This window comes from Pyrus communis, chromosome 17 (genome assembly GCF_963583255.1).
Source record: "Pyrus communis chromosome 17, drPyrComm1.1, whole genome shotgun sequence".
NCBI classification, from domain to species: Eukaryota; Viridiplantae; Streptophyta; class Magnoliopsida; order Rosales; family Rosaceae; genus Pyrus; species Pyrus communis.
This window is the reverse complement of record NC_084819.1, coordinates 2,856,333-2,873,619: the sequence shown is the minus strand read 5'-3', so window position 1 is coordinate 2,873,619 and position 17,287 is coordinate 2,856,333. Positions and strand designations below refer to the sequence as shown.

General features: G+C 35.2%; 1 protein-coding gene across 1 annotated transcript; it reads left to right on the top strand.

Moving 5' to 3' along the window:
* Positions 1–360: 360 nt before the first annotated feature.
* On the top strand, positions 361–7,044 carry LOC137721873 (inositol transporter 1). The gene is made up of 6 exons (XM_068460903.1): positions 361–808; positions 2,300–2,370; positions 2,734–3,069; positions 4,665–4,772; positions 5,576–5,761; positions 6,294–7,044. Exons 1-6 carry the CDS (start codon positions 664–666, stop codon positions 6,945–6,947), a joined length of 1,500 nt encoding a protein of 499 aa, XP_068317004.1. The 5' UTR covers positions 361–663; the 3' UTR covers positions 6,948–7,044.
* Positions 7,045–17,287: the final 10,243 nt, after the last annotated feature.

Genomic DNA, 17,287 nt, shown 5'->3' with positions numbered 1-17,287 from the left:
CGGAATATTACATCACATGAGCAATTTCTAAATCTGAAATCCAGATCGTCGTCAGATCTTTTACAAGGATCCTGAAAAGTTGTGAATTGTGTCCGTACATCGTACGTCGTATGCTTAGAAATTATTTTAAATATTTTTGTTTAAAATTAAACACAAACAGTACGTGACAAAAATTGATCGCACGATGAACGATGAACATACACGATTTCTGGATTCCCGGAATTCTGACCTAAAGGATCCTGTTGGCTAAATCTGCATCATCCACGATTACACGTCAGCTTATGCCTCCCGCTATTCCTATAAACTCTCTTATCCTATTGGTCCGTGATGCACAGCCAGGTGATATTATAGAACACTTCTCCGCCGTCGGAAATTTCCGTTTCCAAAAATGCCAGCGTTATCCCGTCTTTAAATTTTCTTACTTGGCATCGACAGCACACCGCCTAAATTTTCTCGGGAAAATCTAGCCACGAGCTTTTGCATTACAGCACTGGAGAATCGAATTCTGGAATCGTTTCCTAACAGTGGAAGGAAATTCTTGATCTTTTTTGCTTGAATTTTCTCATTCGAATTCGTAGGTGTCGTCGTTTGGCTGCGGTTTGGTGTGGCCATTGGCAGCTCAGTGAGGGGGAGAGAGAGAGAGGAAGAGAGAGAGGGAAGGAGATGACGCTGGATTCGGCGATGCCAGGGAGCTCCGGCTACTTGGATTTGCATCCGGAGAGGAAAATGTTTTACTTCAAGAATCCATACATTCTGGGTCTGACTGTGGTGGCTGGGATTGGCGGGCTCCTCTTTGGCTACGACACCGGTACTATTTTTCACCCAATTCTTACCTTTAATTATTCCTTATACACACACACACACACGCCTGTATATGTATGTATACACTGTAAGTGTAATTAGTGAAAAAGTATTTGAGTGATAGCGGTAGTAGGTTTGATAGTTAGTTGTTATGGGGAGGAGAATCGGTGGGGATCGAACCGCACAAGGGTGGATAGGCATGATTGCTTTCCGCCGCAGGTGCGGTAATTAGTGAAAAAGTTAGAAAGAAAAAAGTTAGGTTTGAATCGTTTGATCGCATTGGCACAGGGGAAGAGCATAATTTGTGGTTCATGTTGCTGTTGCTTTTTATTTCAAGATAAAAAAAAAAAGAGTATTGCAGATGTATTACAAGGTTGCTAATTAAATTTTCACAATTTGGGTTGGCCATAAAGAGCAAATTTTGGGCAGAAAATTTTTCTTGTTGGTTTTTTATATGAACGTGGAAGCAAAGTTATGTTCATATTTCTCCCCAAATTAACCGGTTTATCGATTTATGAGGAAATTGCACAAAAATCTTGTTGAGTTTTCTTTTCATCCCAATACATTAGCTGAATTTGGTGGCAAAACGAGACACAGCAGTGGGCTTCTCATGCCTTGGTTATTAAACTAGTAGTTCTCTGGCAGTTGTTATATATTATGATTAACTGAAATAATTCAGCTTTTGAACATTTTGGCTATCACTATCAGGAGATTTTTATTTGTCAAGTATTAGTCAAGCAGTAAAATGTGAATCGAGCTGAATAATATTTTGTCAAGGGACAGTTGATTTATTTTCAATGCCAAAGCACTAAGTATTGGAGTATTTTATTATTGAGATAAGCTCAAGGATCGAATAAATTTCTGTTGTGTAGCATTTCTTCGTTTCTTTCAAATTTAGCATGCCTTGTCTAAGTCGAAGTTCTTGCATACAGCAGGTGTATACACCACCCCTCTCATTCTCATCCCTCAGTTAGTGGTCACCTTGCCAGTTATTATGAGAGAAGCGTTGTACACCCCTTTATACAACAATTTTTAATAGGTAAGGCAAACCACTGGCTTAGGAGTATTCACTTCTCATATGTATTTTTATCTTCAACTTGTCCACGTGGCACACAGTTTGGCATTCACATCTACATAAATGTGATATGTAGGGAGAAAAGTGTTGACCTGATGGAGTGTAAATTTTGCTATGTTTCTCAAATGATTGATATAACATTGCAACGTTTTGCAAGTCAAGGACCAAATTGGAATCTCGCCCATATTTTGAGGCTGCACAATATAATTAACCATTATTTGTATATGGAATATCAAGGTTTAAATTTTATGTCACACCTTCCCTTGTGAGCAAGAATGTTGCCTTCTTTCAGAATCATAAGAAGTTTGATCCTAATATAGACAAGGTTTAGAGGCTGTCCTGCTTACTTTTAAATTATACATGCCTCACTTCCGGTTTCTTTTTCCTCTGAATTGTCACCATATTTGCGGATATTGGTTTCAGGTGTGATTTCAGGGGCCCTTCTGTATATCAAAGACGATTTTGAGGTTGTCAAGGACAGTAGTTTCCTTCAGGTACAAATAACTTTAGTGTTCTGATAAAGCTCTTGGGGTGGAGATATTGCATTATTTTGATTTTTGTCATCAGCAAAAAGAGTTTTGGAAAGGGCAGAACCTTTTCTTTTTCCTATATGGTTGAGCAGGGATCAGAATGGAGATTGAGAAATAGCTTGATGACCATATTCTAAATTTCTAATGGTGGGGTCTCCCACCTGGATTTTTGGGATGATTCATGATTGTGGTGAAATTCTTTTTGAGGCAATGGCTCCCATGCCACCTGATTTTTAATGTTAATTTCTTTACATAAGCAAACAAAAGAAAAGTGTGCTTATGTGAGCATTTTCTGTTTTGCAACTCTCTGATTCTTTAAGTTGACAGGAAACAATTGTAAGCATGGCCTTGGTTGGTGCTATTATTGGAGCTGCTGCTGGGGGTTGGATTAATGATTCTTATGGACGTAAGAAGGCTACTCTTCTTGCTGATGTTGTCTTTGCTATTGGGGCTGTTGTCATGGCTGCTGCTCCAGATCCATATGTTCTTATACTGGGGCGACTACTGGTTGGCCTCGGTGTTGGTGTGGCATCTGTTACTGCTCCTGTTTATATTGCAGAAGCATCACCATCAGAAATAAGGGGAGGACTAGTGAGCACGAATGTTCTTATGATAACTGGCGGCCAGTTTCTTTCCTACCTCATAAATCTTGGTTTTACAGAGGTTAGACTAATCTTACTTATTCATGTGCTTTCATCGTTCTTTTCTGCTTATTGAATCACTTGTTTATTTTTTGCTAAACATTTATGTTTTATCACAGTATTATTTCGAATAGTTTTTCAGGGAAGTGTGTTTGTTTTCAATTACAACATGTGGGGAGGTGTGGTTACCAACTGGCTGTGTTCAGAGAGCCATTTTGTTTCATTTTATTTTATCACTTCATTATTTAAGTACCTGGGATGAGGCTGATTGCATCACTCATATTCAGAAAAGCAACTTTTTTTATCTTGCAGTTATTGTTGTTGTGAATGTTTCTGGCAATGTTTGAAGATTATAAAATTTATTATTCAAGGTATTTTCATATATTTTAGTCAACACGCCCAATTGTGCAAGAGGATAGACAACTGAAGAACCTTTTTTTCCCATAAAAAAGAGACAAAAATAGTAACTAAACAAGTAGAGAAGTTGACTTTAGAGGAATTGGAATATATTGTTTGAAATGGGTGGTGATTATGTATGTTGGTCTCAGTCACTTGGTCAAAGTAGGCTGCTGCATTTGTAGAATCTGAAATGGAAATGAGATTTTTCCCTATTAAAATGACTGACTGACAGGACAGTGAAGATGTACTTGAAAGAGTATCTGATTTCATATCATGAGATGTTGAGGGTATGAATCTCTTCCATCATTCATTTTCTGTATAATTTGTCGTTAAACCCTTAACCGTAGTAGATTTTCAAACTGCTTTTTTTTGTCTCCTCATATAACAAGCTTTTGGGTTAATTGTACTTGCCTTTAATACACAAGTTATTGCAGGAGAAGTTGTGTTATGTAAATCTTATTACCGTTATGTTGCTGGCATCAAAGGTTTCCACTTTTTCCATTTTGAAGGGGCAGCATCAGAATAAGCGTCTGGGGCTGAGAAACTTTACTGAAGGAATCTCATCTGTTCTTTCCTGCCTAAGTTAGATAATGCATGGTGCTCTCATTGTCGAAAGCATGCTAGTACTTAGTGTAGTGTATCTGATCAAGGAACTGCATGTCTGAGCAGTTTATTTTTCTTCACTTATAGTTAGTAGCAACAGTTTTTTTTTTTTCCTCTAGTGTAGTTCAACCCATTTTCTTTGTCTGGAAATAAGAAAAAGATGGATTGTTCTTTTCATCTTTTTACTTCAAAAAATAAGCCATTTTTAAAGAAAATAAAATGATCTATCCTTCTTGGAGTGTTGAAGGTTTAAAAAGAATTTATTAAATTCTACTCTCTGCGTGAACGAAAGTTATTTACTTGGCTTTTCTTCGCTTCCTATGGTATTTGTATGAACTGTTCAATATCTGAACGAGTAAAAGTAACATAAGTATGAACAACCCTGAAATTTTTAAAGTTTATTTTTAGTTGATAAGCTGAATGACATTAATTTAGTTTATGCCATGTGCTTGGGGAGTTTGATCACTGCCTTATAAAATTTTCTTATCATAGTTCATTTGTTTACCCTAGTATTTTTGGCATTGGTGCATGGGTTAGTTTAGTTTGTGTAGCTTCTGTGGTACGATATGTCGCACCGTCTCATATTTTGTTTAACATGTTTGTGCCAAAATGCAGGTCCCTGGGACATGGCGATGGATGCTTGGAGTATCAGCTGTTCCAGCTGTCATTCAGTTCACTCTTATGCTGTTTCTGCCAGAGTCTCCCCGATGGCTTTTTCTGAAGGTAGTATCATTCCATTCATTAAAAGATTAGGGAGAGTGTAGAGACATTAATGATATTCCTATTTCTATATATACTTATTCACAGTACATTAATCGCTATAATCACAAAATCTTCACCAAATGCCATTCAATTACAAACTCGGAAACCAACTTTTCTTAGCATCCTAATTACCATGCTTCATGATTGAACAATCCTTCTCGAGCTGGAGAATTGTTGATCATGCCCAACTTGTTACATTAACTCGTCAATATAATTAAGAAGGGTGCTATTATTGGCACTCCAAAAAACTCATTGTGCACTCCAAACTTTCAATACGTAGAAAGAAAAATACACTTACGAGGAGTGCACGATGATTATTTTGGGGTGCCAACAACAACACCCACTAAGAACTTAAAGTATAAAAGATTTAAAATCATAAAACTTGAAAGATGAAGAAAGTAGGATTTTTGCTACTGTTTTGAATTAGTTTTCCATACGATTTTGAGCCATGAATTTTTTTGAATATGATCAATGTCTTCACTAGTCTAGCTTAAATTGACAGGGTATTGAGTTTCCACAGACAAAAATTAGTGAATCGTTGACTACGGACAATAAATTTGTGAAAAAAGCCTGGTAAAGGAAAATTTGTGAAAAAAATTTATGGAGATTAATATGACAACACATAAATGATGAGGCCAGCTTGTTGTGAAGCTGTCCGGAAGCAGGATGGAATTTGGATTTATAAAGCTAAAAGCATTTTTGTGCTCTACTTTCTCCATGTTTTTGTTTCTTCATGCATAACAAATTTAGGTCTTAATCTGCAGGATGATAAAGATAAAGCCATTGATGTGATGTCCAAAATATATGATGTGGCGCGCCTACAGGACGAAATAGATTACCTTTCTTCTCAAGCAGAGGAAGAACAACATAAGAAGAAGAGTGTTAGCTACTTAAATGTTTTCAGATCAAAAGAAATCAGACTTGCGTTTCTGGCTGGTGCTGGACTTCAGGTAGGACTAAGTGTTTAGTTGAAATACTTTCATGTTATCAAACTAGGATATCCTTCTTGTTTCTAGGGTTCCGTGGAACACTAATTTTTCACTATATGTTGCTAGTTTAAGTTGGCAGATATCCATTACATTTAAGTTCATGATGTGGACAAACCACAGTAGCGTCGGTAGGTTTGTTGGATTGTTGGGTGTTGATATTCCAGTAGGGTTGTGTGGCAGCTGCATCATTTGTTTGTGGTGGGGCTTGGGGTGGTGACTGTCTCCCTATTGGAGATGGTATCTCTTTCTGTCCACTTCAATGTGCCAGTTTTACAAGATAGTCTGCTTAAAATTAAATTTCGCCTTGACATGAATGAGCTAGTTGGGATTGTTTTAAATTTAAGTTGCCTTAATTTGAAAATAACTGCTTCTGATGTTATGCATACTTTTGTGTCGTAATCAATCCTTGGCATTGTTTCATCACACGAATTCATGTAACAAAATCAAGACCAAGTGTATAATCTCATATGGTTACAAATTTGTGCTTATTCAGGCATTTCAGCAATTCACCGGTATAAATACGGTCATGTACTACAGCCCAACAATCGTCCAGATGGCTGGCATCCAATCCAACCAATTAGCTATTTTACTGTCCCTTATTGTGGCTGCCATGAACGCTGCGGGAACAGTTCTTGGCATTTATCTTATTGACCATTTTGGCCGGAAGAAGCTGGCCCTCTCAAGCTTAAGTGGTGTTATTGTATCACTTGTCATCCTCTCGGGTGCTTTTTTCTTTCAGTCATCTGGTTCTACAAGTGTAATCTATGGGTATATAGCAGTTATAGGTTTAGCCCTATACATTGGTTTCTTTGCACCGGGGATGGGACCAGTGCCATGGACCGTGAACTCGGAGATATATCCTGAAGCATATAGAGGGATATGTGGAGGCATGTCAGCTACTGTTAATTGGATATCAAATTTGATTGTAGCCCAAACATTCCTTTCGGTCGCTGAATCTGCGGGAACTGGTGCAACTTTCTTGATCCTTGCGGTTGTGGCCGTCATTGCGTTTATTTTTGTGATCGTGTACCTTCCGGAGACAAAGGGCTTGACATTTGAGGAAGTGGAAAGGATATGGAAGGAGAGAGCTTGGGGCAGCAGTGGTTGCAACACACAGAGCCTTCTTGAGCAAGGAGATGAGTCTTAGGTACCAACATTTTTCGTATTTTGATAGAACTGCCAAAAATGTTATACAAGACCAACTTTGTGCCATGTTTCTTTGCTCAATCTATATGTTTATATCCTCTCATGTTCTCAATATTTTGCATGAAGATCACTACCTTGCTGTCTTTTTTCTTTCTTTCCGTTTTCGTTGACAACCGAGGTCGAAAATTGTGGTGTGTTGGTACAACTGGAACTTCTGGGGATTCCAAAAACCAACAGAGATTGATGGACTATATCCCTATCAGGTTCTGGTTCTAACAAACTACGATTTACTATTAGCAAGTTGAAAGTCATAAATGCTGTAGTTTTAAGTAGTTTGAGTTGAAATGTATTCCTAGTCCGTGGAGAGATTTTCAGTATGTTGAGAATACTGCTCGGTACATTAAGTGTTATAACACAAGTGGTTGGATACTTGAAAGAAAAAAAATTATAACCACTTGTATTATGAGATTTAATGCACCAGGGCGTATTTTTGTTACACTGAAAAAATTTCTCCAATTTTGGGCCCAATTGTTGTTTGTATTATTTGATGAGACATTTTTCCACCCACCATAAACTCTCGAGGAACTGAAGATAGGAGGTGGATTGTCTGCCCTCCTATTTCCATACTCTCCCTATACCCTCCTGTTTGTGTGATCACGATTAAGCCACGTCAACATTTATATTCTTGTTACTTTTTGTTTTATTATTTTTATAAAAAAATTAATATAAAATATTGATGTGGCTTAACCGTGACCACACATCACAGGGAGGGCATGGGGAGAGTATGGAAATAGGAGGGCAAACAATCCACCTCCCTGAAGATAAGTAAGAAGTTCAAAGTCATAATCTCGAGTCTAAATTGTTATTTGTTTTAAAATAATTTAAGAAAAAACATATTTTAATCGCACGAACTACTATTTGAAATTATCAATAGTTCTCAACATGTAAAATTGCGAAACAACCACAAGCTGGTGGCACAGAGATGAATGACGGTTTATGAGGCTTTCTTCAAATTAAAAACTGGAGGTCTTGGATTCGAAACCCGCTACTAGTGTGGAAGCCAAACTTGTGGCCAAGGGGAAACTGAAATGCCTCTATGAATCTTCTCGGCCCTCAAAAGGGGTGGTTACGTTGTCTCTCTTTTTAAGAAAAAAAATTGCTAAATAACCTGTTAACGAGGCCGTTAGAGATGCTCTAACATGCAATTATCTCTCTCCTGCTCTCTCTTTTGACAATTCTAATTATAAATAATAATAATAATAATAATAATAAAAAGGATTGTTATTAGCACTCTAAAAATCTCATTCTACACTCCTCACAAGTGTATTTTTCTTTTTAATTATAGAAAGTTTGGAGTGTCAAATGAGATTTTTGGAGTACTAATAACAATTCCTAAAAAAAAATTAGGAACATTCTAGTTATAAAATTAAAACAAAAAAGGACTAGAAGTGACTTTTATTCAAAACAAGGCAAATTGAGGTGCAGTAACGCGAAGTTCTGTGGATGGGTCACTTGGTTCACTTACAATCTTATTCGTTCAGGATGGATACTAATCTCAAATTCCCACCCCTAAACCCAAAATTCCAAAGTTCTCGACCCAAATTTTAGAATTATTTTGCTTCCCACCCCTTGGAGACAAGGAGTTCAAACTCTTGTTATAATATATGAGCACTACTTGACTGCTGAAAGTTCAGTAGCCACTCAGGCTGATATCCAATAATATTAGGACACGTACTTAAATAATTAAAATTATAAACACAAATTAAATAAATGTCTAAATATAATTGAATATTAACAGAAGTGACCGCTGAACTTTCAGCAGTCAAGGATTATTCATAACATAAGCTAGCTTTTGGCTTGAATTGTCAAAGGCATTTTTCATCCAAATATCCTTCATCATTTGGTCCTCCCTCTCGTCTACAAGGTTTATAAAGTAAGACTAATTGGTCCTTGGGATCCGGCATCTATGGAATAATGCCTTTGCCAATAATTCCATGTTCCAAGCCATCGTCAACTTGTCTTTTGCTCCATTTGAATTATAAAATCTTTTAGTTTACACTATTATATAATATATATATATATATAGGAATTAATTTAGATATTGTTTGTCAGCCAATCAATCATTATGTTTTTATTAATATATAATACACTAATTAATTTAGATATTGTTTGTCAGCCAATCAATCATTATGTTTTCATTAATTTTTAATTCATCCCCACTTGGCTAAAATCTTGGGATGCCAATGCATCATATTGTTTATGCTAACAGCTCTGGCTTTACTGTTCATTTGGTGAGCCGGCCCTTCCCTCGTATGCTGCATACAAAAAAGGTACTTTAATACAATTTGTTGAATGCGGATCTCAGAATCTGGACTCTCTGCTGATTTTTTCTTTGGTTCTTTTATGTCTATTAGTGTTTGAAATTTTTTTGATACAGTTAATACATCCGTAAAAATATATGAAAAATCAAAGAAAGATATAAAAATAGGAGAAATTCTTCAATTTCGATTAAAATCGATAGATTTGATCAATATTTCAGACATATCGATAATTTTAGTTCAACACTAAAATTGTGTAATCAACATTTCATGTGGTCTTAATGAAGAGAAATGTTAGAATGGGTACCAATAAAGGGGATAACATTTCCCTTAGTTGGAGATGAAATTTTTTTATTAACCTACCCAAATTTTAGATAATCCACATCGAAGATTTGACAAAATAAATTACGACTTATATACAAATAGTTTTTATTCCTACCCGTGATCTGTTAGAATAAAACTCACTTCTAGTGGCTACAAATGGTTTGCACAATATCGGCGTTGAACCATTTGGCCCATCTCTTAGAAACTTTAACACGATATCTAGGCAAGTTTTGTTTGTGCCTGAATACTTTGTTTGTAAGCCAGGTACTAAATTTACGTGCTTTTCTATTTTTCTTGATGTGGAACTTCTCTTCACATGCGGTCCACTAAAAATACGATCTCACGTAAGGGTGTGCGTTGAAAATCCCACATGACAAAACAAACTATGATTTTATGTACAAATGATTCTATTCCCAAATACTTTGAGACTTTTTAGAATCAAAATTCACACCTCTTAAGCTACATGTGATAACATTTCAGACAAACAAATTATCGGCACCAACTTCAAATGTTTTTTTAACACATTTTTTTTTTCTTTCTAAAAGTGTGTTCCGTCATTCTAAAAGCATTTCCAAATGAACCCTTATTATTATTCATATTTTTCTAATTTAACCAAATTAGTTAGAGTTGTGTGTTTTCTCTCCTCTACATCCAAATTTGATATTAGTATTGCTTATATTCAAAATTAAAAATTAATCAAGCAATTCACACATTCATGATATTGTGGTAGGAACAAGGAGTGACTTGGCACAGCATTATCCAATTATCCTTGCACTTCTAGAAGAGAAATATTATCAAGTGAACGACTCTACAAAATAAATACAAAATATTTGAATACAAAATAATAATCACAAATGTTTGCAATAATGCCGCAAGAGACCGATAGTTCGTAGTATACAATACATCTAGTGTTACAAGATCGTGTGAGAGATGAAAACTTTCAAAATCGTGGTGCCAGAAAACATCTTACTTTTATTGGACACAACATATAAGCACATCACTTCTCCAAACCACCTCATGATCTTAAAGCATCATTTAGCAATAGATCTACGAACTCAACTAGCACCCACCCACCTCCAGTACTCTGGTAAAGAACTTCGTCTCTACTTTCATTTTCTTACTCCGATATACATTTAATTTTACGAGATATTCAATCTAGTTCGAAGCACCAAACCAACCCTAGTGTTATGGTAATCATTGTTAAATCATCTTAGGAAACAATATTATATGGTTGCTTGAGTTTCGATTGCCCACCCGTATATCCAGCTTACAACAAAGAAAATACGTGTAAGATTTAAATTAATTATCAATCAATCACAAAATCCAAATCTAAATCTAAGCTTATATATCTATATATATCATGCATACATGATGCAATACTATTACTATTACCATGGTGGCTCAGTGGGTCCCACAACCCAAATTATGTGCCATGACCCACATAACATGCATGTTGCATCATGTATGCATGATATATATACATATATACACACACAACTTAATCTTCTATATATTTCTTGATTCAAGAAAATCATAGTCACTCACCGTTAAATTTTAATTTTACACTAACGAAAAATGGTAACACCATGCAGGTGTGTGTATATATATATATGTCATGGTTATATATGCATTCCATGCTAAACAACATGCCATGTGGTCATGTGCAATTTTGCTAACGATAAAAACATAGTCACTCACTGTTATATCTTAATTCAGCGCTAAGAAACGTTAGAATTTAATTCAACACGAAGAACAGATGGGTGAATAACAACGTGGAGGTATATACACGTCGTATGATCATGCATGCATCGCGTGTTACACGACATGCCACGCGTTCATGCACCATTCGGTTGGTGATATAATAAAGACAAGAACCGGCGAACAACCCACGTTGCCTGTCACAATCGGTAATAATTACGCGGGAAGCTCGAGTCAGCATTTCCGGTGAGCAGAATCAATACAAACAAACAGGTAGGATCAGGAGGGCCCACAGCACCCTACTTGCCTGCGTAGCCACCGCATGATTGCTATGCTGGTGACCAATTTGGTCCAATTTATGTACGCCGCGTGTACAGTTGAGGGCATTATGTTTTTATTTTTAATTTGAACTTTCTTTTTAGTGCTGCGCACTAGAGAGAACTTGCTTATGTCATCTCTAACTGAAAAAATTAAATATGATTTCGTGTAAAATTATAGTCTCGTAATAAATTATTTTTCTTAAAATAATGTTAGATTGTACTTATATATGTCATGTTATAACATTATGTTCCACCGAATAGACTACACATATCTCCCCACTAATTTATTAACTTTAAATTTATATAATTAATTTATTAATTAATTTAATTATAATACCGTAAGTATCAATTATTATAGCAGAAGAGTTTTAAGACAGATCTTGATTCTCTCCATTGGAGATGGCGTTACAAATAATATTTGTGTTAGTTGAGCGCTTAGCTGTGCGATATGACAATTATCCGCCGAAAAGAAATGTTATATTATGTGACAAAAGTTTGGTGCACACTGCACGACGAAAACCTACCATCCCCATTTTCTCATTTTTCTCATTTTTCTCATTTTTTTATTGTGGTGTGGATCACATTAGTGGATTTTACAACTTATGTTATTGGAGTTGTGAAATGACAGGAATATCCTTTCGAAGCAGAACTTATTATGGATTCTTTGTTAATTTATTGTTCAATGTCTATTCTCGTATTGGTATTATAATATATTGTGTAAAAAAATCGTGAAGGGACTAAGGGACTGATAGTTCATAAAGAGTTCCATTTTTAAAAGAGTGTTCATAGCATTTGTCCATTAGGGTTTTCACATCAATTGATAAATGATAAAGAGATTTTCTTAAAATGGAATTCTTTGTTACCACATAATTTTACACAATAATTTATGATACTCGCACAAAAATTGATGTTAAAATGTAAAGTTGTAAAACGTCTCACTTAGAGAAATTTCACTTAATTTTTCTCTTAGTGTGAATTTATTGTTTAATGTCAATTCTCGTATTGGTATTATGGTATATTGTGTAAAAAATCGTGAAGGGACAGATAGTCCATAAAGAGTCACATTTTTAAAAGAATTTTCATAGCATTTGTCCATTAGGGTTTTCACATCAATTGAGAAATTATAAAGAGATTTTCTTAAAGCAGAATTCTTTGTTACCACATATTTTTACACAATAATTTATGATACCAACACAAAAATTGATGTTAAACTGTAAAGTTGTAAAGCGTCTCACTTTGAGAAATTCCACTTAATTTTCCTCTTAGTGTGAATTGCATATAATTGGCAAACGGTTCGTATTATTAAGAGCTAGGAGAAAAGTTAAGAAGGCCCAAAACTTGTTCCCATCTCCGACCATATTATAAGGATTTTTTACATGTAAATTCTTGATATTTGATAGTAACGTTTTATTTTTTTAATGATACACTTTATGCGTAAGGGTCATATTTTACACCATTGAAGTTTTAAATTGGTTTCAAAGTGAGTTGAAGTTTCAGTTTTTTGTTCTTTTTGCATATTGCGTCCCACGTTTTGACATCAATCAATTCACACCATTTGCTATGTCAATCACCATTAATAGCGTGGAGTGCAAACTGAAGTGAGGCCCAAGGCAGAAGCTCTGTTTGGCTTGCCTCTGGAGGACATCGGTGTGTTATATGTGACATGATTAGTCTGTTTGTAAGTAAACTTTGTTCTGTCACGTAAAAAGTTACGATTGACTAAACAATAAACTGAACATAAGGCGTGAATTGGAGACATGTCAAATGGCTGAGATTCAATGTGAAAGAATTTGAACGTCATGCCCAATTTCGAGAATTGAACTCAACTCTGAATGGTTAAATGAACAATCAACGTTAAAATCAAAGATAATGATAGTATTTGTACTATATTTACAGAATATTTCTATAATAGACGTAAATTCCAATCATATATGAGAGACTGATGACCTGTCTCTGTAGAGAGATAATCAACTATTGTGAGAGTGATGTTAAAAAAGAAAACAAAATTAATGGATGAATGGATAATACCGCAAGAAGTAGATAAACTCTAAAGATAATGAGCATGTAATAGATAAACTCTAAAGAGTAAAGACCACGACCATCCCATCCATCAATGAAGGTTTTTTTGGTCCATACCTATTATTATCCAAACATGAATTGAAAGGGGTGTGTGAATGTGGAAAAAGCTTCTCCAAATTTACCAAACTGCCCCTTTTCTAACATTTTCTCACAAAAAAAAATAAACAAAAAAAACAACAACACGTCTCCCACCTGAGAGAAACTTTTATAACACAGGTAGACCATCATAATAGCGTTTTATATTAATAATAGAAAATACGTGAAAGAAATTAAATACATATAATTGTGTTATTAACAAGAAAATGTGAATATAAATGTCGGCTTATTTTAAGCTATCTTTCTTGAAACTCGATTTTGATCCCATTTTATCTTCTAAAACTCAAAAGTCGTCACTTTATCCTTTGAAACTCAAAATTCGCTCCGTATTTCCTTGTTTATGTCATTTTCGTCTGAAAACCATAAAATATGCTGATGTGGATTAAAAATACATTTTTAAAATAAGGTTTTTTTTTCCTTTCCTTTTTTCAGTTGCTCTCTAGAACTCGATTCCGTTCACACTTTACCCCTAAAAATAAAAAATTGTCACTTTACTTACTGAAATTCAATATTCACTTCACCTTGGCTTGTTTCTATGTATTTCGTTAAATAACTTTCATACCCCTCGCCCTCTCTATCTAATTATTGTCCATACATTCATCCATTCTTCCTTCATCTCCAGCCACCTTATCATTAATTTCATTGATTTCATTATTTCTTATGTTTTTAATTTGAAAAATAGCATAAACAATCCATGGGTTTATTTATTTATTTATTCATAATAATTCCTAGACACAGTAGAGGTGTTAAACGGGCCATGACATATAAGGAATTGGATTTCATTTATATGGGAATAGGGAGATGAGAAGAGACGGAGGATCATGAGGATCGTGAAGAGATGAAGGCGTAGCATCGTCGGAAATAACATAAACAAGGAAATTGAAGCGAATATTTGAGTTTCAGAAGGTAAAATGAGATCAAAATCGAATTTCAAAGAGTGTAGTTAAATTCCAATCATAAATAAGAGACCGATCCGTCTCAATAGAAAGATAATCAACTATTAGGAGAGTGATGTTAAAAAAGAAAACAAAAATCAATGGATGAATGGATAATACCGCAAGAAGTAGATAAACTCTAAAGAGTAAGGACCACGACCATCTCATCCACAATGAAGGTTTTTTTTGTCCATACCCATTATTATCCAAACATGAATTCAAAGGGGTGTGTGAATGTGAAAAGGGCTGCTACCTTGGGGCTATTATAAACACTTGCACCACCAAATTTACCAAACCGCCCCTTTCCTAACTTTTCCTCACAAAAAGAAACAACACATCTCCCACGTGTGAGAAAGTTTTATAACATAGGTAAACCATCACAGTAGTGTTCTGTATTAATATTAGAAAATATGTATAGGAAATTTAATACATATTATTATATTATTAACAAAAAAATGTCAATAGAAATGTCGGCTTATTTTTAGCTATCATTTCTGGCACTCGATTTTAACCTCACTTTACCTCCTAAAATTCACAAGTAGTTACTTTACTCTTTGAAACTCAAAATTCGCTCCATAATGACTTGTTTATTTTATTTTCGTCTAAAACCGTCAAATATGCTGATGTGAATTAAAAATACATTTTTTGAATTATTATTTTTTTTTTCAGTTATCCTTTCTATGACTCGATTTTGATCCAACAGGATCCTCTCCAGATCCTTTTGGTGAGGATCTTGAGAATCAATGAATCGTGTTCATTCATCGTATATTATGTGGTCAATTTTTGTCAAGTATTGTTTATGTTTATTTTTAAATAAAATTTAAAATGATTTATGACCGCACGATGTACGATGAATAGACACGATTCACAGATTCTCAGGATCCTCACAAAGAGGATTCGGCGAGAATCCATACTCGATTTCAATCACACTTTACCTATTGAAACTCAAAAATTGCCGCTTTACTCTTGAAATACAATACCCACTCCACTTTAGCTTGTTTCTGTGTATTCTGTTAAATAACTCTCCTTCTCCTCCTTCTCTCTAGTTATTGTCCATACAATCATCCCCTTATTCCTCCATCTCCAGCCACCTTATCATTAGTTCTATTGATTTCTTTATTTCGTACGTTCTTAATTAGAAAAATAACATAAACAATCCATGGGGTTTTAATTATTTTTTCATAATAATTCCTGGACACAGAGTGGAGGTGTCAAACCGGCCATGACATATGAGGATTTGGATTTCGTTTATGGGAATAGGGAGATGAGGAGAGACAGAGGATCATGAGGAGATGAAGGCGTGGCACCAGCGAAATCGGAAATAACATAAAGCCGTCTTCAACCGAGGGCTGGTTAAAGGGCTTGTTTTAGCTCTCTGGTCCTCTAAAAAATTAATATTTTAATGAATAGTATAGGACCATATTTGCTTCCATCTCTAACCAAGGGCCAAATGGCTATATGGCTCGTTTTAGCACTGTCACAAAAAACTGTCTCTAACCGAGGACCAAACGTAATTTATTATTTAAACTAAAAAACTACGACAACTTAAATTTTAAAAAAATAACAACTTAAATTTAAAAACTACAACTTATATTTAAAAATTTGTAAGGAATGGTGAATGAATGGTTTACGTATTTATAAGAAAAAAAATTTAGAATTTTTAAGAATTAAAAAAAAAAAAAATTGGCCCAAAAAATCGAGAAAAAAAAAATTTGAATCCAACAATAACTGGCGCCAGCTACTAATGGCTAATTGACGTCAGCTAACCGTTAGATTCAATTTTTTTTTTTTAAATTTCTATCAGATAGAACCGACACTATTAGAAGCATTGCTATCAGTTATAACCGACAACAAAACAAACACCAGTAAAAAAATTCCAACTAGCCGGGATCTGGCTACATGTGGCCAGCCCTTTGACCCTTTCAGATTTCTTTAGGCCCATGAGACCTCTGATCTGACCCTCGGTTGGAGATGATTTTCAGACTATTTTCGGCTCTATGTACCTTTCAGTTGAAGATGGCCTAACAATAACGTTGCTCTAAGTGAAAATAAGCCTACAATGTGTCCGTCGTATACAAGTCTTTCTCTTCCACATGCTTCTCTATCAATCACATGCAAACAAATCTCCACCCAACAACATGATGGACCCATACACCCCACAGTTCCACTTTGGGCCCCACCCTCTCTCCTATTGTCCTATCCTACATTTCGTGTCCAATCGTCCACCACGTGTCCACTTCTCATTTTTGTCATCATCAACCCCTTTCAACCTCTCGCTACAGCTGTCCCGTCCAGGTCACACAACTACAGACATTGATGATGACATGTCAGATATGTATATATGTATGTATCATGTGTACACTTGACATGCATCCCTATACGCAAATTTCAAAAAAAAAAAAAAAAAAAATGACATGTCGTGTATGTATGTATGTATATATCATGTCTACACGTGACATGCATCCCGATATGGAAATTTCAAAAAAAATTTAAAAAAAGAAAAGAAAAGACAAAGGCAAATAATTGGTTGTTTCCGTCTGAGTGCAGCTTTAAAGGCACGTCTCTCTGCGC